Source organism: Tachysurus fulvidraco, chromosome 5 (genome assembly GCF_022655615.1).
Source record: "Tachysurus fulvidraco isolate hzauxx_2018 chromosome 5, HZAU_PFXX_2.0, whole genome shotgun sequence".
Classification (NCBI taxonomy): Eukaryota; Metazoa; Chordata; class Actinopteri; order Siluriformes; family Bagridae; genus Tachysurus; species Tachysurus fulvidraco.
In genome coordinates this window covers 15,202,854-15,225,372 of record NC_062522.1, presented here as the reverse complement: position 1 = coordinate 15,225,372, position 22,519 = coordinate 15,202,854, and the positions used below count along the sequence as shown (strand labels likewise).

Here is a 22,519-nt window from a genome sequence, read left to right as displayed (position 1 = left end):
CAGTGTGAATTCTTTCTGTAAAATGTTCTGTGTTTAAAAAAAAAAAAAATCATATAGTCAATCAATCAATAATCAATCAATCAATCAGCCAATCAATGTATTTATTAATTAACAAATTCTCTTTATCTCAATGTTTAGTGTAAAGTTATGTTGAGAGTAGAGAAATCTACAACTAATTTCTAATGTCATGTAAAGATTGTTAATAAATATGCTATGTATATGCCTGAGAATATCTGTTAAGATTTTATACCAAAATATCACTTAAGCTGATCCCTATATACGTAGCATGTGCATATACTAAATTATCTGATCACATCATTCCATCTCTGTTTGAGTTTAAAGGGATTTTTAGGACAGATACACACCCACACACTCGTAGGCTGAGGGGTACCAGATTACTGACAAAAGCACACACAAACCATTTGTTCTCCTGGCATTGTGGGGAATACATAAGTGTGTTATTTACCTTGTAGGGGTCATGAGGTGCAACTTTACATCATGCTACACAGTCAGAAGAAGAGTCACAACCAACATTATACAAAACCCAATTATTCAACTTTATTAACATCAAGGTATTTGGAACATATTTCCTCACTTTCTCTTCGTTTTTATTTTTTATTTTTTTTATGAACAAATAGAAAATAAACGGCATGTCCAACAGATCGAACGAAGCCTCTCACATCTCGACGCCAATAATGAGCGGTCCAGTCTGGTTCAATCCACCTCTCTTTTATTCGAAATACTCTTTTAGGGAAACACTCAAGCCGGTGTTTCTTCTTGGTTATGTTGTGATATTGTCCTTCCGAGCCACAGTGACATATGCTCACATGATGTTTACAGTATGTGAAAATATCATGTGTAGGGACATCAGGATCAGTAGCTTCAGCAGACTGTTCCATGCTGTGGCTTATAATCAACCATGAAATAATCCTGATAAAAGCACAGTATTAAACATTGTATTACCCTGCTAACATTTTGCACACTCTAAGACATACAGAACATAGTGTCATGTCTTGCTGTAAAATATCTTGTTTAGTATGTGTTGTATTAATTGTGTATGCTCTTTTGTTTTGTATCACTGTGCTCCTGTGAGGGTGTGTGTGGCCTTTATTGTGTGTGTGTGTACTGTATGTAGTGTAGACTTCGTTTTTGACCTGCACATGGCTAGTAACGGCATCTCAGTTACGATGCTCTGTTCAGAAATCTCGTTGTTATCATGGATATTTTTCGATGCTTTTTAAAGGTATAGTCAGCGATTTTTTTTGTAGAAGTTAGCATAACAGAGATATTCCCTTCCCAGTGGATGTTTTGTGCTCGTTGTAATACTAGTGTGACCTCTAACAGTCAGTTCCAGATTACCTGGTTTTAGTATTATATAAAAAGGTTCATGGACATTTTTACTCATTGTGAAGTCTTGCCTTTCTGTCCAACTGTGTGCGAGTTCAGAGCCTTGTTTGTTCTGCTTGGTGTATTGGATTTGAGCCCTTGCCTTGGATATTTATGTTTAGGATCAATTGTGCTTTAACTTTACAGTATGTCTGGCTGTATGCTACCTGTAGGGAAACTTAAAAATCCAAATGATTACAGCACAAATTCAGCCCATCAGCTGAGTATTCCCTCCAAAGTATTTTATAGGCAGCTGCTTGGATGTGCGAAGGGCTTTACTGAATTTTATAAAATGTTTCCTGACTTTAAAAATCGCTGACCTAACCTTTAAGAAATAAAATGGTACACGTCATGTACGTGTACGTGTCTGATCCGTTTTGGCCTAGTTCCCTGCTCCCATACAGTTTATACACTGTATCTTTCCTTGAACTCTTGTATCACTGTTCAATACTCTGGATTCACATCATTTAATATAATGTTGAACTCACATAATTTGTTCTACAAAGTTGCCAGAAGAAAAAGGTGTACAGAAGGTCTTCCCCTCGCCCGCTGAATAACTGCAGTGTCATTAAAATAACATAATGGTATTAACAAAGATACGATCAGCAGCTCAGTGTATTCAGGTCGTGTTAAAATACACGCCTGCGTACTAAACATATAAGACCATATGGTGATAACAATAACATCAAATAATAAGTGATTATTTTAAAATATGTATATAAAAAAATTCAAAAGAACAAAATATATATATATATATATATATATATATATATATATATATATATATATATATATATATATATAAAAAATTAAAATAGACCCATTACAGATACCAGTATAAATGACAACAATTACATAGTTGTGTTGTATATCATATGCTCATGATAATAATTAATAATGGTAATGTTGATTAATACGACAACAATGATTAAAAAAAAAATTAGTACAATTTTCAGTCTCAGCAGGATTTGGAGATATTTTTATGCTATTACAGGTTTCCAGTAATATTGACACCAGAGCGGCACTTTCGTGTTCGGAAAGAGGAATGGATGCAGGACTAGAAAAAGTTGTAGGTGCCCTGCCTGCCATTCACATTTTCCTGTACTTCTCTCTCTCTCTCTCTCTCTCTCTCTCTCTCTCTCTCTCTCTCTCTCTCTCTCTCTCTCTCTCTCTCTCTCTCTCTTTCTTTATTTCTCTCTGAACCCCTAAACTGAATCAGTGGAGTGTGTGTTGTTGCTCAGAATGATCCGCCTGCTCTCCTGAGGGGCGTTTCAGGGCTTTCCGGAGGTTTTCAGATGAGCGGTTATGTTGCATAGTGATCAAAGCTGCCCAGGTACTCAAGAGCTGCTCGGTAGCACAGCTGATACTGGTCCTGCACACACACACACACACACACACACACACACACACACACACACACACACACACACACACATATGATGTCAGATCTATGTTACAGGAAGAGGTTATTCTCATCATTGGAAGCTTCACCAAATATTATGCAACTCTCCTTACCTCGGTCTGTACCATGGCTGGCCTCTGAGTGCGCAGTGTTTTGATGGTTTGGAACAGATCCACTACTCCCTCATATCTCATCCTCTCTAGTACGATACTCAGAGTGATGAACACCCCTGTACGACCCACACCGGCACTGCAATGCAAGTGATGGTCAATACACACACTTACACACACTTACAGTAGTACACACACACACACACACACACACACACACACACACACACACACACACACACACACACACACACACACATACCTGCAGTGAACAGTAATTGGTCCATCCTGGCCAAACTGCTCCTTGGTTTTATGCACCTGTCCAATAAAATCGATAAACCCCTCCCCTGTCTTTGGCACACCCTGCTCTGGCCAATCAGTGAACTGAAACTGACGGATAGTCCTAGATTGGCCATCCTGAGAGAAAAGGGGAAGAGATGCTAGACAAATCACTCAGAAAACTCAAACAGAACCCCAATCATCTTTAATTCATACCTCATTTCAAATCTCAAACTGCAAAATGAATCTGAACTACAATATGAACGGCAGTATAAAATCTAATTTGAACTCCAGTCAAAACCTCAATATAAACGCCAACCTTAAATCCACTAAGAATTATATTATGGGCTGTAATCTGAACACCAGCCTGAAGAACTCCAACATGAACATGAAAATAAAATGAAATAAAAACTCTCAAACTCTAAACTGAATTCCAGTCTGAACTCCAATAAGAACTCCAATCTGAACTATAATTTTGTATAAATCTGTATTCAAATCTGAACTCCAATCTGAACTTTAATATCAACTGCAATATGAACTCTAATCTGAAATTCAACAAGAATCCCAATCTAAACTATAATCTTTTTAACTCTGAACTTTAACCTGAAATCCAAAGTGACCTCAAACATGCACTTCAACATGAGCGTTGATCAAAGATCGCTACAAAAATTCTTAGCTAACATTCCTGTAAATAAGCATTAGTAGCTACTTAACCTCAATTGCACATTTCATACTTGCACATCTGTACATACATACATATTCTCTATACTGTTTACTTCAACTGCACATTTCACAATTGCACATGTGTACCTACAAATTGTATATACTGTATACTTCAATTGCACATTTTTCTCACACTTGCAAATTTGTACATACAAATTGCCTGTATTTGTATATGTATATTTCAACTGCACATTTCACACCTGTAAATGTGTACATACAATTTCGTCTATACTGTATATGTCATTCTGTTACACTGTGGAGCTTCTGTCACTAAAACAAATTCCTCGCATGTGTAAACATGCCTGGCAATAAACTGATTCTGATTCTGATTCTGATTCTGATTAATATTAGCTCAACAATAGTCCCAGGTCGGCTATTTTTTATAATCCCAAACCATTAAATACAATAACATGATTTTTGTTGTAGATAACTACTCTATTTATACGGTCTATTTAAAAAACTCTACTCTGCAGAATTTTGACAACAATAAACATTAAAATGGTTATTCAAATTCTTATACAGGATGTAGAGGCAACACTTTGGCTACGATAGATTGCTGGCAAACACTGCAGAGAAACAAATTGATTTATTATTAATATTCCTTAAAGGTGCTATCTTCAAATACACAATTAAAACTCTTTCAGCTTTGGAGGTGTATAGGATCCAGGCAGCTCTGTTGATACTGGAGCACCATTCTATGAATACATGCTTGCAGTGTAGAATATAACAAAAGAAATGCTGTACCCTGGCATCAGTGACTTTGAACTCTCGCAGGATGTACTGAGGCATGTTGTATTCAGCCATGGGGTCCACTACAAAGTACTGATAGCGTGCAGAACGCTCAGCTGGCCAGTACTGATGGCACTTCTCCTGCAGAGCAAACCCAGACACACACAGAATGTAAGTGTGTAGGTATTTGTGTGGGCATAAGAACATAGGTTCAATGATAAGTACATGATATACAGGCTTGGCATTAAAAATAAGGCATTCAAATATCTATGTAGCTCTGCATCACAATTTTATTGTTCTCTGGAAGGTCCTCCTGATTGGAATGTACTGTAAGATAGTTATCTTCACTAACAATCTATCTGGGTACATATGATGTATAATACATTTTCACAGCTATTAATAATTATCCATAAATAGATCTAATCTCAGAATGGCCAAATAATACCAAATACAGTAGTTTCCACATCACATGGCCCGTCCACTTTGCTTCGCTAAGATTTGCTTTGTTTATACCTCTGTGATGCTGCACATCCGCATTTATTTTATTGCCTTCGACATTTCTATTGATTAGGTTATGAACAATTGTTATGGAAGCAAAGCAAACAAGCATGAATTACATGGAATGTCTAGAAAGGAAAGTTGGTATGACGTTTGTAATTTTATATTTTTTCATTTAATATCAAAGCTTATGCCAATGACGACATTGTGCTAAATCGAAAAAGTGTAAAGTTTGTGAAAAAAGATCCATCTAAATGAATGAAATTTGGAAGTAACTTAGAAGTAAACCTTTTTTAATGAAAAACCTCTAGTGCTTTTACTCTAAAGAGCAGGCAATTAAAACAACAACAAAATCAATATATGGTGTGAACCTCTTTGCCTTTAAAAGTGAATCAGTTTTCTTAGCTACATCATTAAAATGAAAGCTTATGCTAATATTATACTGTTTTTAAGATGAATAAGACTACAGGGCATAACATTATTGGAAAATCGACAACTTCTGTTATTGGACATCGTGCTGCATAACACCACACTGTTGATTATTTTCATAGAACAAAACACCCTGATATTTTATTCCTTACTTAAGCAATCTACTAAAGTATAGGCTTCATGTCATTTTAGTTTCTGAAATGCTGATCTGACAGAACATTACTGAAACAAATAGGGATTTTCAGTTTCATTGATTTCCCAAAAGGACTCATAGTGGCAATCTTTAACGTTCATTGGAAACAAATAGAAGTCAGCTGCTTTGTTGCACAATGTCACTGCCATATAAGACTTACCCTTCCCATCTCTCTGAGTTTAGTCAGCATGACTACGATGGTGGAATTGTGCTCCCAAAGCATTCTCCAGAAGTCCTCTGTGGTCTCCGCCAGAGGACCCTGTGTTGCTATGTACGCCTTCTGCTGCCTAAACACACACACACACACACACACACACACACACACACACACACACACACACACACACACACACACACACACACACACAGAGAGAATACAAAAAGTGACAGTTAATGAGGGACAAAAAGAAAATGGTGGATTAAGAGAAAGGGGGAGAGAGTATGGAGGAAAGACAGAAAGAAGAAAAGAAAGAGATTGAGAGGATGGGGATGAACAGGAAGAAATAAGAAATTAGACAAGAGAGATTAACTTAAAGAAAGAAGAAAAAACAGGAATTGCAATCGAATTGCAATCAAGTTTCCTAGCACTATGTGTCTTGAATTAGTGTACAGTTGCTTTGTAGTTGCTTTGAATGAACAGCAGAGGGCGATGTAACACTGCAGCAAAAAACTGCTACACCTTAGTATAAATCTGATTCAGTGTTGTATTTCGTTATAGCTGAGCTGGTTAGCTCTATAAGACATAGGGTATAGTGAATACCCTCAGAAAAATAATTGCACTGAAATGTCAGCATATTTCTAACATTAGGCGATTACGCTTTTAGTAGAAACACTATTTAACCGGTAAATACAGTTAACCAAAGTAAAACCATGGCATGCAATAAGGTGGTACAAAGAATTACATACACATTTTTTCAGCCTAATGACATTTGGGCTATTGTGGCAAAAAGGTGGGTGACCCCTCCAATGGTCAGAAATAACAGCAGACTGTCTGTCTTACCAGCAAAGTCTATTTATCCTGAGACACACAGCAAAGAGTGAAACACCAGTGAAGCTGTCTCCTCCCACAGGGGAAAGAAATAGATAGATGAAGGGTCAGAGTAAAAGAGAGAAAGACATGGAAAGAGAGAGAGAGAGAGAGAGAGAGAGAGAGAGAGAGAGAGAGAGAGAGAGAGAGATGAACAGAGAGGTGGGGAGAGAAAGGGATGTAGTGAAAGATTTGGGTGTTGTAAGGGATAGAGAGGAAAGAGGAGGGCAGAAAGAAAGAACAGGGACATGGGGAGAAGACATGTACTGTACTGAGAGAGAAAGGGTTGAGTGAGAGAGCAAAGAGAGAGAGAGCAATAGAAAGAGAGAGCAATAGAAAGAGAGAGAGAGAGAGAGAGAGAGAGAGAGAGAGTAAATTCCTTCTTTTAAGCCTCTGTGCTAGTTCATCGATTTCTCTTGATGTCACTCGCTCTTTTCACCCCGTGCTGCATGCCATTTCTCACCTGTGACATCAAATCATCCATTTCTGTCTCTCTACATCTGTCTGTGCCTCTCTGTCTCTATCAATGTCTCCATCACATTCTCTCCCCTGAGACCTCAGCTGTCTGTAACATGATTTTAAATAGTACTCTCTGTTCCAATAACACACCTTTGTGACTTTTCCTAACAATGTGGAAGTATATTAGCACCTGGTAGACCACTCGCAGAGAAACCTTGAGAGGAACCAGACTCAGTATGGAACCCTGCCAAGTCTGGTGACGCCAGACAGTGGGACAGAGGGGTTATGAATTGTAATAAATTCTAGTATTATGTTGTAGAGTAAATATGCAGGCAGTAGTAAATGTGTTGAAAGAATGTTCATTTGAGCATGTAGTGAGGAACTGTCTTGGAATTAGCACAGAAGAGTCTTACAGTAGTTCTTGGGAGCAAATGTACTGTATCCAGGTGAGATTATCCACTTGGGTAGACTAGGGTATGAACTGTTTTTACTGTAGGATGTGTAAGACTTTAGGGAGTGCAAATGCAGGTCAGTTATGGCAATGGTTAGTGTATAGAGGGTCAAATTCACTAAACTCTCAGCAAAAACGGCTTACCTCATACATGGTCAGATATATAAAAAAAAAACCTGTAACATTCCTTGTCACTAAGGTGGTACACTCTGAACTACAGCATTTCTAAACTAATAATGTAAAAGTACACTTCATACCCATTTCCAGGGAAAAGATACATACTACTGTAAATGTATAAAGGGACAAGGAATGGAAAGTTTCAAGAGCATACGGTATAATTACTGAACAATCGTATTCATGGTGAATGGTTAAAATAATCTAGCTCAAGTTTATGGGGCTAACATGCTAGCTGTTGTATTCAGCACTGTTTTTCAGTTGTGTTCATCACCAGAATATTAGGCTTCATTTTCAGGATGAGTCATAAAACTCAGTAATAAGAGGTAGTAGCAGTAGTAAATAAACAATTCTTAATATACTTGAAATTACACACCTATATCCATCGATGAAGCTGGCATTGATGTAGTCGGATCCCTCCACTCCTCTGATGGGCTGCAGACACACTCGGCTCGACTCGAATGGCATGATGTTGACGAGCCGGTTTTTGAACTTGTTGCACGGCAGGTTGGCGCTGATGAAGCGGGACGTGTGTGCTTTGGAGTTGGCCAGTTTCTGTGACGGTAGCAAACAGAGAGGGTCATAAACCATCTTTACAACATCACATCGTCAGCAAGCATTCACAGTATACACTCCATCACAGGAGAACAGCTATCACACTGTAACAATGGTTCAGTTCTGCTCAGAGACAGTAGCATCGAAGGATGCCCTGAAAATGGTAAGTGTGCATGGTGCAGATTGGGACAACGCCAGGACAAGCAGGGTCAAGGTCTAGCAGTATTACAGCCTGAGAGATTAGATGTCTGATTTGATGTGTTATTGAGGTATTTAAAATGTTATGTTTTTTGCTTGTTTTGATGTTAGCTATTTTAGTAGTGTGCATCTGTTAATTCTGTTCTGAAAAATGTATTTGCTATATTAGTAATATACCAATTAAACATTTGACAATTCTTATCATCACAACAATTTTATTATCAATGTATTTTGAACCAACAACATTTTATAATATTTGCCTTTGTGTATGTATGTGTGCATTGTTGACAGTGAGTCAATCCATCCATGCATTTTCAGTACTACTTATATGGAACCTGCAGCCTATCATAGAGGGGACAAAAGGAGGTGGATGTGTGTGTCTATGTGCATACTAGACTGACCTTGAACTCCAGCTCCATGGCAGTGACAGTCTCCCCCGAAGGTGTGTTTGTCAGTTTCTGGAGGTGAGAATAAAGGCTGCGTGCTGGGACCTCGGTGTGAGCACAGACGGCTGCCTCCAGTAGCGCGTCATGGATGAAGATGTACTGATCCTCTGTCTGTACCATGTAGTTCCTCTGAGAGCGCATCAGGGTCACATGACCATACAGGTCCACTGTTTGCTCATGCTTCATGCGCTCCAGCATGGCATCGATCACGATGAAGCAGCCTGTCCGACCCACGCCCGCACTGGCACAAAGACACGGATTAACTCAGCTATAAATATCATATATATATATATATATATATATATATATATATATATATATATATATATATATATATATGTGTGTGTGTGTGTGTGTGTTTATGTTATTGTTTTGGTGCTCTTTTACACACGGGTGGAAAACTGCTGTGTATTTTCATATAACCATATTTGATAGACACACAGGTGCGTTTTCTTTTGTCGGGTTCTTTCCAATATAACTCCGGGGTCTTTTTTTATACAAAACCTATAACTCTGAATTTATGACATCAAAGAAAGTGTGTGTCTGTGTGTGTACCTGCAGTGCACCACCATGGGTCCAGCATCAGGCGGGTTACAAGATTTGACTCGGCGCATGAAAGCTAGGATGGGAGTGGGATACTCGGGAACGCCATGATCCGGCCACACCATGAACTGGAACTGCCTCACCTCTCTTTTTTCACTGGAGCCACTCTGTCTCACACAAACACACACACAAACACACACACCGTACAAACTCGGTATTGAGTATGGATGACCACAAGTAATTTAAAATTTCACTCATAAGTAATTCAGGAGTGTAGCGTTCACCTTGTACATAGTAAAGGTTCTGACACTGTATGTGGCAAGCTCCACCGTGTCCAGTAGCGTGACCTGAATCATGCCGTATGTCTCTGTCCCCCGACTCGGCCAGTACTGATCACACTTCACCTGCAATGAAAAAATGCACACATACGCACAAGACCAGAAATAAACAGCTGCAGGCAGAGAAGTTCAAAAGAGCTATATTTGGTTTGACTGTGTGTATGTGTGTATTTAAGTACGTGTGCTTTATTTTTTTTTCACTCACTCTTGACTTCTCCTCCAGTCGAGTCATCATGACGATGGTGCTGCTCCTCTGTTCCCACAGCATCCTCCAGAAATCACTGACAGTCTCAGGCAGGGGGCCCTGTGTAGCGATGTAGGCATTCTGCTTCCTGTATCCGTCTATGTAGTTTGCGTTAATGTAGTCGCTCCCGGGTATAGCTACACACACAGGCATGAATTTAAGATGCAACACACAATGGCATTGAAATAGAAAACTTTTGGGGCACATTTTATTTGAATTCCTTATTTATTCAGTCATTAATCATTCATTATGCTTTAATACCCCTGAAATACAAATAAACTATAAACATTCCTACACCACGATCCATAACATTCACAAATATACAATTAATAAGAAACACTCCTAAAGTAGTAAGTTTGTACATTACTACATTTACGGCATTTAGCAGACACCCTTATCTAGAGTGACTTACAACTGAGAGTTAAGGGCCTTGCTCAGGGGCCCAGCAGTGGCAGCTAAGTGGACCTGGGGTTCGAACCCATGACCTTCCGATCAGTAGCCCAACACCTTAACCACTGAGCTACCACATCCCTTTGTGCTGATCATCAAGATCACATCTGATCACAGGTTTCGGTTTGTGTTACACAAACTAAATAATTGTGACTTGTTTCTTAGTGCCGTGTTGTAGCTCTGTGTTTTAGGTAACACAAGGGTCCTGGAGGAACATTGTTTCATTACACTGTGTACTACATCATCTGTGTATGGTTGATATGAAAATAAAATCTTGACCTGACTTCACTTAATAACTTCTTAAGTCACTCATTAACTGATTATGAACCAGTCTTACTCTTGCTCCCTTCATTCCAGCTCTATCACTCAACCATGTATTCACATAGTGTACATACTCCACTCACTGACTGATTTACTGTTTCACTTACTAAATCACAGTCAGTTAGTGATCGCTCTCTCCATCATTCAATTCCCTATTCATTACTCACTTATACACACACACACACAGGAGATAAAAACCTTCAAGGTACAAACCATCGATGGGTGACAAGACGACTCTGGAGTGATCGTATGCGATGACATTAGCATAGCGGTTTTTTGGCTTGTTCACTTCGAGGTTGGAGTGTTCCCAGGTGAACTGCTGCCCGGGATCGATTGACTGGGAAGAGAGAGATGAAAAATGATCTTTAGTTTTACGTAGCATTACATGGCATTTAAAAACCTTCCTCTAACAGTCATGTTACCAAATGACTAATCTGCTTATGTGGCATCACACAATAATAATATTAATAGTTTGGATCATAAAACACATCCATTATATTAAAACATGCTCCTAGGGATTTGTTGGATTAATATCAACAAAAGAAAAAAGCAATAATAATAGGTAATATACACAGTGTTATTAAGTAATAAAAAAGAAAAGAAAAAGAAAAAGAAAAACAGGACTTCATAGACTCAAAAAAGAAACAAATTTTAGGGTAAAGAAAGGACAAAAGTGTGTTTAATATGGTAATAAGTGAATTCAATAAATATCAAAGTTTAATGAGTTTCAGTTTAGAACAGAACCTAATCTTCAAACTTGATTAAATTTGCCAATCATATAAGAACCAATATAGCAAACACTACTATATTGTCAGGAGCTTGGACAGTTCATTGTCAGACCACCAGAGGGAAGGCTATTCTTTCATTCATTCATTCATTTATTCATTCATTTTCTACCGCTTATCCGAACTACCTCGGGTCACGGGGAGCCTGTGCCTATCTCAGGCGTCATCGGGCATCAAGGCAGGATACACCCTGGACGGAGTGCCAACCCATCACAGGGCACACACACTCTCATTCCCTCACGCAATCACACACTACGGACAATTTTCCAGAGATGAGGGAAGGCTATCAGGTTTCTTGTCTCCCATCTTCTTTACATGTGAGCTGTGCCACACCCTTTCCTATTCTGTTTCCTGCTATCTCACCTTTTTTTTTTGTTTGTTTGTTTATATCACCTGTTTTTTGTTTATCTCACCTGTTTTTAGTCAGTGTTAGCCGTATCGTCGGACGTTGTTATATTCAGGCTTTTACGCCATTGTTGTGTTTTTTTTTATGTTATCTCTGGATCTTACGTTATAGGTTTGTCATAGTCATGTTTTGTTTCTGTCATGTTTAATGTAAGTTTTGTTAGCAGTGAATCCTGCAAGTGGGTCTGATTTGCTATTGCGGGCGATTGTAGCAATGGCAGAACTTTTTAACAATTAAAAAATGTTTCAGAGCTATTCAGTCATTAAATCCATTTGAACAGAAGGTGATAATTCATTATGATGATAACAGCATGCCTCTAATATGTTTAATATATTATTGTGTGTACAACTAACACTAGAGACTGGTAAAATTGTGTCATTTTTTATTAGGCACATGTAGAGAAGTATATTTGTCATTTTTAAAAGGAGTCTCCAGTGTCAGCTCTTTGTAACAGTAAATGTCCTGATGTCTGACGTAGACTTTTAGCAGTTTCTTGGACACATGAAAGCTGCATTTTTTTTGTCTTATTAACTTTTAGAGACTTTGTAATGAACCAGCTTGTTCTTTTTAATCCCAATTCTAATAATTTATAGAGAAATAATTAACTTATGGGCAAGTAACTTCACTCCACTTCAGGCAGCATCACAGTTGATTATTTTCCAAACATAACACATGAAGTGAAAATGCTTTTTGTGGAGTGTTGGAGGTACACTAATGAGGTGACAAGAGAAGTGAAGTTCTGCACTAGTGAGTCAGTGGGGTTCTTTATTTGGCTTTTTTTTTTCTTTTCTTACTGCATCTAAGGAGCTCATTAGCACCGTGCTGGCTGTGCTGGACCTTACGCACTGAAGCCACATTATGTTTCATCTGCTGAAAAAACAGGGGTTTTGACTTTCGCTAAAGAAAAGAAGACACTGTTCCATTTGGAGTGTAGGGACAAGTTCATTCCACAATAGATGAGCTATGTCACTGATCTAGCAAGATCTAGCATTGAGTATAAACACAAACATGCTCATTGTCCTGAGGCTGAAAGCCAGAGTTGGTTGTTATGCTGTAGAGTCTGTGGACTGTGAACGGGACTGTGTAAAAGTAAAGCAAGCATGCTCTGGATAAATGTTTTTTCATTTAAAGTCTTATAAAGCACACAACCCTTAAGGGTTCTTTGCTTGTCCCTCTGATTTGAGGTAGAAGATTTTCTTATCAGAAAGATTCCCTGTACTTCTCATTTGTATGAGACTAAGCATCTTTAACAATCCACTGAACATTTAGAATCCATCCAGTAATAAAATCTACATTCATATCCTTAAGAAGTGCAAGCTCTGATAATCATCATTGCACCATACTTTAACATCTGATAAGCAGTTTAACTATCAGTTATCAATAATTCTGAGATATTTCATTACTGTAGGAATTCAATGTGTTCAATTCAATTCAGCTTTATTTGTTAGGCACTTGTAAACAATAGATATTGCCATAAAGCTGCTATTAGTATACTACTGACCTGTAGTAGTAATAATAATTTATTCCTCCACTATCCATTTGTGTACTCAATTAATTTTAACCTGAGTCAAAAACAACAACAACAACAACATTTTATTGCACCAGTAGACCTGTAGGATATGTATAAAAACAATAAAGCTTAATTAAACCCTAGATTATGAATTTTGGAGGAAACATGACTGATTACACACGCATAAAACAGAAACAATATTAAAGGTGGCTAAATTCAGATTACTTTTGTTCGTATTCCTTCAAAAAGAGTAATTAGAGAAATGATTAAAGCTCAGCTCTGGTTTTTCGGGATGTTGATTCGATCCTACAAAACAACACTTCATTACAAATAAAGGGAAAAAATACAACCGAAAATCTTAATTTGTGGATCTAAGAGGTTTTTAGACTTCAGTAGATGCATCACCTCCATGTTATAGTCCATTGTGTTTATGACTTTGCTAAAGACTTTACTGATATATCAACTGATACACAATGTCCTTTTAATGCTTACAAGTTCCCATCTAACACCATAAAACCCATCATCCCATCAACAACCTCTCTGTAAACATTGGGTGTTTTCTCTTTATGCTCATCTCCCCTAGGCCATCTCTACATTTAGCTCTCTCGAGCTCCCTCTCTGTGCCGCCTTGGGTGGATGTCTTGTCTGATATAATGCCAGTGTTTGAGAGAGGAGGAGTCGCATATCTTATTTAACAGCCCGTTAGATACAGCTTCCTGCATTTCACATTGACAAATCACACCCATTATTGCTAATGGATTTGTCTTTCTCCCTTCCTATTTCTCCTCTACTCCTCATCTTTTCATCTCTCCATTTTCTCCTTTCACTTCATTTTCCTCAAATTTCCTAGTTCTGTATTGGATTTTGTACATTTGAGTTTTTTTCGTCTTCTCAAATACACCTGATTTAACTAATCATCTAACTGAATTTTGTAAGAAGTGTGTGTGAATTTTCTCCATTCCTCATCTTTCAGTCCCTCTATTTCCACATTACCATGTCCATTTATTAACCTATTATTAACATGTTCCCTCATGTTTTTAGCCCTCTAGTGTTCTGTAATCCATATCCTTTTATCTCATATACTTAAATCTTTTAATTCCTTCACTCCCACATCCCCATATCCTTTTCTTCTTCAACCTGTCCCTATTTCTTATCCACTAATCTGCCCCGATTGACCAACATACCCTCTCTTCACCCTCCCCATTGCCCTTCCTTAATTTCTTCTCATCTCTTCATCATTTGTATCCCTCCAGCATCCCAATCTTTTGTATTTATTCCTTTCATTCTGCACCCTTCCCCATCAATTCAAATGTTCATTCCCATTTCCTATACATTCATGCCTTCTGCTCACTTAACTGTCCATCCCCCATTCCTCAATCTCTTCATCTGCTATTCCTCATCTCACCATTATTCCAGCTCTTAAAACTGCACATTCCTCCATCCCTCCACTCTGTTCCAGTTCATCATTGATCTCTTTATCTCTAAGCATTCCCTTATCCTTCCTTCAACTCTCACAATTTCCAATTCCTCCATTCTGCTTATCATCCTATTTCTTTCCAAATATTCATCTCTTCAGATTCCATCTCTTCCTTTTATCTCATTACCTACCATTTTCACCTGCTGCTCTTACCATTGCCCAAACCCGTTTATCCACATGACTATGAATATACTTATTCCAGAATGTTCCAACCCTCTCTATTCACCCACACTTCAATGTTTCCTTATTTCCAATCCTTCTGGACTTCTTTTTCATTTTTACATATACCCTGTCCTCATTTCTCTTTCATTCCTTTGATGAGGTTTAAATAACTAAACGACCCCCCAACCACACACACACACACACACACACACACACACACACACACACACACACACACACACACACACACACACACACACACACACACACACACACACACACACACACACACACACACACACACACACACACACACTTTTCTGTTGGCTATTCTGTTGCTTTTAAGTTTGGTGAGTGTGTGACTGAAGGTTTCAGATCTCTGACTCATTCTAAGCTTAAGTTTATATTCAGCTAATAATAAAATGATTATTTTCTGTATATCACTGTACTTTGTTGACTTAACATATTATCTACAGCACAAATTTTCTACCGAAGAGATCCAGTAGAAAGTGCTGACATATGCTTCCCCACACCCTTCCTAGATTTTGTCACCAATAAAACTGTCAAAAGTGAACATATTCATGGGGAATCAGTCTCTATAACACCACTAAACCTCAACTAGCAAGTGTGCAAGGAAAGGATACTGATAGAAAAGCGATTTGCCCTTTGTGTCCACCAGGAGGCAGCATACTGATTTGAGTGAAAACAATCTAATAACATGTAAAGGAGGTGTCATATTGCAGTTATAACCGCACATGACCTACAGTAGAGAACATGCACAGAAGTGCTTGCAGTAGTGGGGGCAGACACACACATATACACACACCTAGGCATGTACTATGATCTTAACCATGAATGACATGAAAGCCCTGAGCGAGTGAGGGCTACTTTTTTCTTTTTGACAGTTTTTTGACAGTGCACTGAAAAGCTGCTCAGAAGTAAAATTGATTCTGGAGCTCAGCTGGAATTCCACCTGCCACCTGAGTCTTCCTCCGCACATATATGGACCAGGCACCACAATGCTCTCACCAGAGTGATTCTAGCCAATAAGAAATACATAACCAGGAACTCATCACGCTACACTGGACCACAAGACATGAACAATAACTTAACAGGTTTTTAACAGACATGCTGAGAAGGTCCTCTCCTTTAATTTCCCAGAATATACAGTTAGAGCAAATCCATAGACCTCCATGGACCAGTATCAACAAGAACACAGTTAAAAATAGGGCTGCAATCCATTTTTTTTATTAAAATTGTTCAGCAGCTGAGTTTATGCCCCGGAGTTTATTGCACTATTTTGCGCTCTTAATGGAATAACAGGGACTAATTCTTTTTTGAATCTTTCAATTCAGTTAAGAGTTCAATGAAGCTTAATTAAGACATACAGTAAGCTACAGTAAATTCATTCTCGATTTATTGGATGCATGTTTGATCTAGACAGTCAGTTAGTCCTACATGGCAGTCATTAACACTGGACAAGAACTGAATAAAAGTCCTAAAGAAATGCACTTTGACATGTGTAAAATGTTATGCATTTGAAAAGTAGAAATGATTCTTTCATGAATTGATACAGTAATAGTAATGACTTGCTCAGGTTTATTTCAGACTGCTTCCTAGCTTTACATGCTGTTTGGAACAAACTGTGAACTCACACCCAGATCAAGATTTGGCATTACTTACTTAAAAAATGTAGCCACAATGAAGAAAAATAGCATGTAACTGTATGTCTGCTAGCTCTGATTACATAACACTTATGATTAAGCTTTTGGCTTGGATAATAATACTGCTTTTAAATATCACCCACTTTCTACTGCTCTTTTAAAAACAGTTAAATACACTGTGTGGATCATAATTCCCACCAGCTCTTTTTCTACACTCACTGGGGGCAGGAATGAAGAAACTCTGGCCCAGGAAACGGATATCACATCCAACTGGCATCCTTATTTTATATACCAACAGAAAGTTTCCTTCATATTTGTATCAACCTTGTTTTGCAATGAATTATTTATTCAAATTGTTTCATCAGAGATCTGAGCTCAGATGTGAAGGTGCTTATTAGAAGGCTCTCCTTGTGTAGTTTATTTTGACACTCAGAAAAGAGTAAAAAGAATAAAAAGGAACTCCACACACACACACACACACACACACACACACACACACACACACACACACACACACACACACACACACACACACACACACACACACACACACACACACACACACACATATATATGTGTAATTTTTCCGATTTTGCTGAACTGGGATGAGTAAGAGTATGCCCATCTTAACCTGCTGAGCTACAGATGGAGTCACTGTTGTGAGCCATAATTTCAAGCTTTTATATACCAAGAAACCTCCAAACCCATGATGAGAGGAAATTGTGTCTTGTTGCACAGTTATCTTGTGACAGCAAGATAACTTGTCTTGTCCTCTGATATTGCAGTGCCTGAAATAGCTTCTCCCTGTTGAATAAATGCACACTCTGGGTTTTTCTGAAGCAAACTTTCTGGAGCCACTGTACAAACTCATTTTTTATACCACTTTAGGAGCATGCTAGGCCGGTTATAGGAAGATATAGCCTCCATAAATCTTCTTTATTTTCCCAATTTAATGTACTTTGTTAGCTTAAATCATTTTCAACACCCCCCTCTGCAACTGGATCCTGGACTTTCTGACTGAGAGACCTCAGTCAGTCTAGATCGGGAACAGCATCTCCAGCACCACCACACTGAGCACTGGAGCCCCTCAGGGCTGTGTGCTCAGCCCACTGCTGTTCACCCTGCTGACTCATGACTGTGCAGTGATGCACAGATCGAACAATATCATCAAGTTCACCAATGACACAACCGTGGCGGGTCTTATCAACAAAAACGACGAGTCAGTATACAGAAAGGAGGTGCAACAGCTTACTGCCTGGTGTAGAGCCAACAACCTGTCTCTGAATGTTGATAAAACTAAAGAGATGGATGTTGACTTCAGGAAAGCACACAGCGACACTCTCCACTGAACATCGACAGATCCTCTGTAGAGATCGTAATGAACACCAAATTTCTTGGTGCTCATCTAGTATAGAATTTCACCTGGTCAATCAACACCAGCTCAGTCACCAAGAAAGCCCAGCAGCATCCCTACTTTTTACAAAGACTGAGGAAAGCCCATGTCCCTCTCCCGATCCTGACTATGTTTTACAGAGGGACCATTGAGAGCATCCTGAGCAGCTGTCTGCTTTGGGAACTGCACCATCTCGGATCGCAAGTCCCTGCAGCAGATAGTGAGGACAGCTGAGAAGATCATTGGAGTCTCTCTTCCCTCTATCATTTACAACACAAGCTGTGTTTAACCCCACACACCCCTCACACACACTCTTCACCCTCCTGCTGTCTGGAAAAAGGTACCAAAGCATTTGGGCCCTCACGACCAGACTGTGTAACAGTTTCTTTCCACAAGTCATCAGACTCTTCAATAACTGAACTGAGCACAACACACACACACACACACACACACACACACACACACACACACACACACACACACACACACACACACACACACACACACACACACACACACAATCCACTGTATGGACTGCACTGACCTACAACAATTTCACACTCTTCCAGTATACATCCATGTACACAGCCCCACCATATCAAGCTGTTTACATGCTGTTTGCACACTGTTTTTGCTCTTTGCACATGCTGTCTTTCACGTTTCAGTCATTTGCTGTTTTGCACAATACAATAACTGCTGCTATTATATTAAGTGTTTATTCCAGGATTCCTGCACATGCAATATAGAACATACAGTATGAACACTAATCGCCGCCGCTTTTGTGTATCGTCTTTTGTGTAATGTCTTGCATTGTTTGTTTCCACTGTCTTTTGTCCTGCACTGTCTTTTTGTATTTGGCTTGCACTGTTTGCGCCAAGTTGCACAGATGCACTTTATGAACAGTAGCTAGGACTACATACTTAAGTCCTTAGCTCTGTGTTGTTTTATGTAGCACCATGATCCTGGAGAAACATTGTCTCATTTCACTGTGTACTGCACAGCTATATATGTTTGAAATGACAATAAAAGTTTCTTGACCTCTAGATTTGATTGATAATTTTCATTATTTAATTGAAAAAAGTCCCAATTTCGCAATATACCCCGGGATTCTGGGAGAGGCTGCTGCTGCTCTAATTCTGTGGAATACTCACTTTGATAAGAATTTAATGTCAATCCTCAACTGATTATCTTTTGAAAGGTTATTGGATTAACGCTTACTAAAAGTTAGCTAACTCAATGTAGCCAGCTAATTTTAGCTAACAAAATAAAGGATTTCACTATGCTGTAATGTATATGTGACCAATAAGGCTGATGCTTTAGGTTTATGTGAGGTAAAGAAAATAGGCTTTATAAAAGAAATTGACAGCTCTTTCTATTCTTTACTTTTTATATTTCTTCAGTATATCAAAACAGTCACCTCGGTAGTCCTAGATTGTTGTTCAGAATACATCACTGTCAAAGAAATGGTCATATAAACACAATTTTATATCCCTCAATCCCTCAGCTTGAAGACGAATATATTACATTCCTTTAGGAGAGGCAGAAGCTATGTGGAAGCTTAGCCAAAAGAAGATTTTGGAAAAGAAGTTTAAATTAAAAGCTTGAGATCTGTGATTAATAAAGAAAATTAAACTTCTAAAAAAAGGCAAACAGAAGAAGACAAGAAGCAGAATATGACTGCGAGTGGGAGTTAAAGCTTTCACACTGAATTTCATGATGTAGCAATAGTACTTTTATTTTATATATTTTATACGTACCAATATTACATCATACAAATCTATATTCTGTGTGTTTCGATGATTCATTATATTTAACACCTGAAACTGTTTCATACCACCAATAATTGTACTGGCATCCAGCTGTGTGTGTGTGTGTGTGTGTGTGTGTGTGTGTGTGTGTGTGTGTGTGTGTGTGTGTGTGTGTGTGTGTGTGTGTGTGTGTGTGCAAAACAGGTGTCCCATTGAGAGTCCAGTGTTCCCAGGATTAAGCTTTGCATACACTGTGTGCCTGACCAGGATAAGTCAGGTGAAAATAAATCTATGAGGGCAAGGAGAAAGCATTTCAAATTTAGAGCACAATAAAAAATGCAATCACTGGCTCACAGAGCCTTTCTCCTACTTGCAGTGGCAGAAATATGCGGGTACAACTGTGTCTCTTAAACATGTAGTAGCCTCCTCACAGGAATGTGGGCGCTCTTAATAACATTAAAGTGCAAATTAAGTTTTTGATCACACTTTATATAATTGCTTACCAAATACTGCAATTGGCTGGTAACTGGTTTCCTTTATTAATTGCCTAAAATCATTTAAAAACTGAGCACAAAGATGGAAAAAAAGTTCAATGATCAATTCTGTGAAAGGTTTGAGCCTGAGAATTTGATGAATTCTCACACAAAAGCACCACTTTAAGTGACCTTTTGAAGTATTAATGTGTCCTCAGTGGCTTCCATATTGGAATAGAAAAATCTTTACCAGGTTGGGTGTTTCAACCTCTTTAGGATAAATCTCTTTAGAATCAAACGTTCATATAATTAAATAAACATGTGTCTATATGTGTTTTAACAATTCAGAGACAACTGAAATTTAATAGTGTTTTTATTTATGCCCATACCTCATATTCCTGAGAGAAGCGGAGGCTGTCATTGGCTTTGAGCCGCTCAATATGTTCGGCCAGGTCACAGACGGAGATGGGTGGGTGCTCTCTCATCCCTACAGGACATGACAAAACATGGCATTATGAGAGTTCAGTCAAATCAGCAATCTGTAATCTCCTGCATTGCTGCATAGTAGTTTGCAAAGCTGTGTGCTGCACACACACACACACACACACACACACACACACACACACACACACACACACACACACACACACACACACACACACACACACACACACACAAAACTCTGAAACCTGAAGCACACTTCATCAAAATGATGAAGGCAATGAGAGTGTGATGCTTGAAAAACCAGATAGATAGATAGATAGATAGATAGATAGATAGATAGATAGATAGATAGATAGATAGATAGATAGATAGATAGATAGATAGATAGATAGATAGATAGATAGATAGGAGACAGACAGACAGACAGACAGACAGACAGACAGAAGACAGACAGTCAGATAGATAGATAGATAGATAGATAGATAGATAGATAGATAGATAGATAGATAGATAGATAGGAGACAGACAGACAGTCAGATAGATAGATAGATAGATAGATAGATAGATAGATAGATAGATAGATAGATAGATAGATAGATAGATGTGATATAAGAAATATAGATATGAAGTGGTTTTAAAATACAGCCCATATCCAACTTCTTCCCATCCAACCAAGCGTTATGTACTGTGCAAATGATATGAGAGATGACATAAGCTTCAGCCAGTAGGGGGCGGGACACACAAAGTTCGACTGATCAGCCAGGGAAAGTCGAATGGAGTGTAACTATGTGTTCCAGTAATGTTTTCAACATACCCTCAAACACTCACCTGAACCTTCAACCGCATAATCTGTGTCAAAGTGCCTCAAACCTACAAGTACTAAGTTCTAGTACTAATGCATGGTTTACAAATTGGCTAGCAAAGTGAAGTAGCATGAAACTGTTATAACAATTTGCTTGTCCAATTGAGTAGTCTGTTCCTTCAAAACTTGTGTATAATTTTCAACACGCTAAGCAGCTCATTAACCAGTTATTGTGCTTGAGAAGGGTTTTCTAATTAGTTAGCACAGTAGAATCTTAGGTTGTAGTTGTTTCTGTAAACACTATACAGAATAATTCCAGTGTTTACTAACTAGCTTCTGACTAGAATGCAGAATATAGTATCAGTGTAAGATGTAGGGGAAACTATTCTGTACAGTGTTTCCCTTGAAGTTGTGCATAATATCAGCTTGCTTACCTGCTAGTAGATTTTCTAGCTAATGTGCTGATTAGCTAGTTAGGTAAGGTAAGTATTTGTTTAATCTTTTTTATTTTTTGCCATAAAAACAATTCCAGAATCCAAATATCTGATTATTATTATTATTATTATTATTATTATTATTATTATTATTATTATTATCTATCTATCTATCTATCTATCTATCTATCTATCTATCTATCTATCTATCTATCTATCTATCTATCTATCTATCTATCTATCTATCTATCTATCTATTTATTTTC

The 22,519-nt window shown here is 38.2% G+C and overlaps 1 protein-coding gene across 9 annotated transcripts in view; it reads right to left on the bottom strand.

The window, feature by feature from the left end:
- Positions 1 to 531: 531 nt before the first annotated feature.
- The window catches only part of ptprfa (protein tyrosine phosphatase receptor type Fa), a 196,265-nt gene continuing 174,277 nt past the window's right edge, over positions 532 to 22,519 (bottom strand). For all 9 annotated transcript variants that reach the window (XM_027146418.2, XM_047813428.1, XM_047813432.1 and 6 more), the window contains 12 exons: positions 20,963 to 21,060; positions 11,169 to 11,292; positions 10,146 to 10,321; positions 9,887 to 10,006; positions 9,615 to 9,769; positions 9,015 to 9,300; positions 8,237 to 8,415; positions 5,910 to 6,036; positions 4,645 to 4,770; positions 3,161 to 3,315; positions 2,902 to 3,037; positions 532 to 2,758 (listed from right to left, as the gene is read on the bottom strand). In XM_027146418.2, coding sequence (XP_027002219.2) covers positions 2,690 to 2,758; positions 2,902 to 3,037; positions 3,161 to 3,315; positions 4,645 to 4,770; positions 5,910 to 6,036; positions 8,237 to 8,415; positions 9,015 to 9,300; positions 9,615 to 9,769; positions 9,887 to 10,006; positions 10,146 to 10,321; positions 11,169 to 11,292; positions 20,963 to 21,060 — 1,751 coding nt within the window. In that variant the 3' untranslated portion in view covers positions 532 to 2,689. The remainder of the gene's footprint in view (positions 2,759 to 2,901; positions 3,038 to 3,160; positions 3,316 to 4,644; positions 4,771 to 5,909; positions 6,037 to 8,236; positions 8,416 to 9,014; positions 9,301 to 9,614; positions 9,770 to 9,886; positions 10,007 to 10,145; positions 10,322 to 11,168; positions 11,293 to 20,962; positions 21,061 to 22,519) is intronic.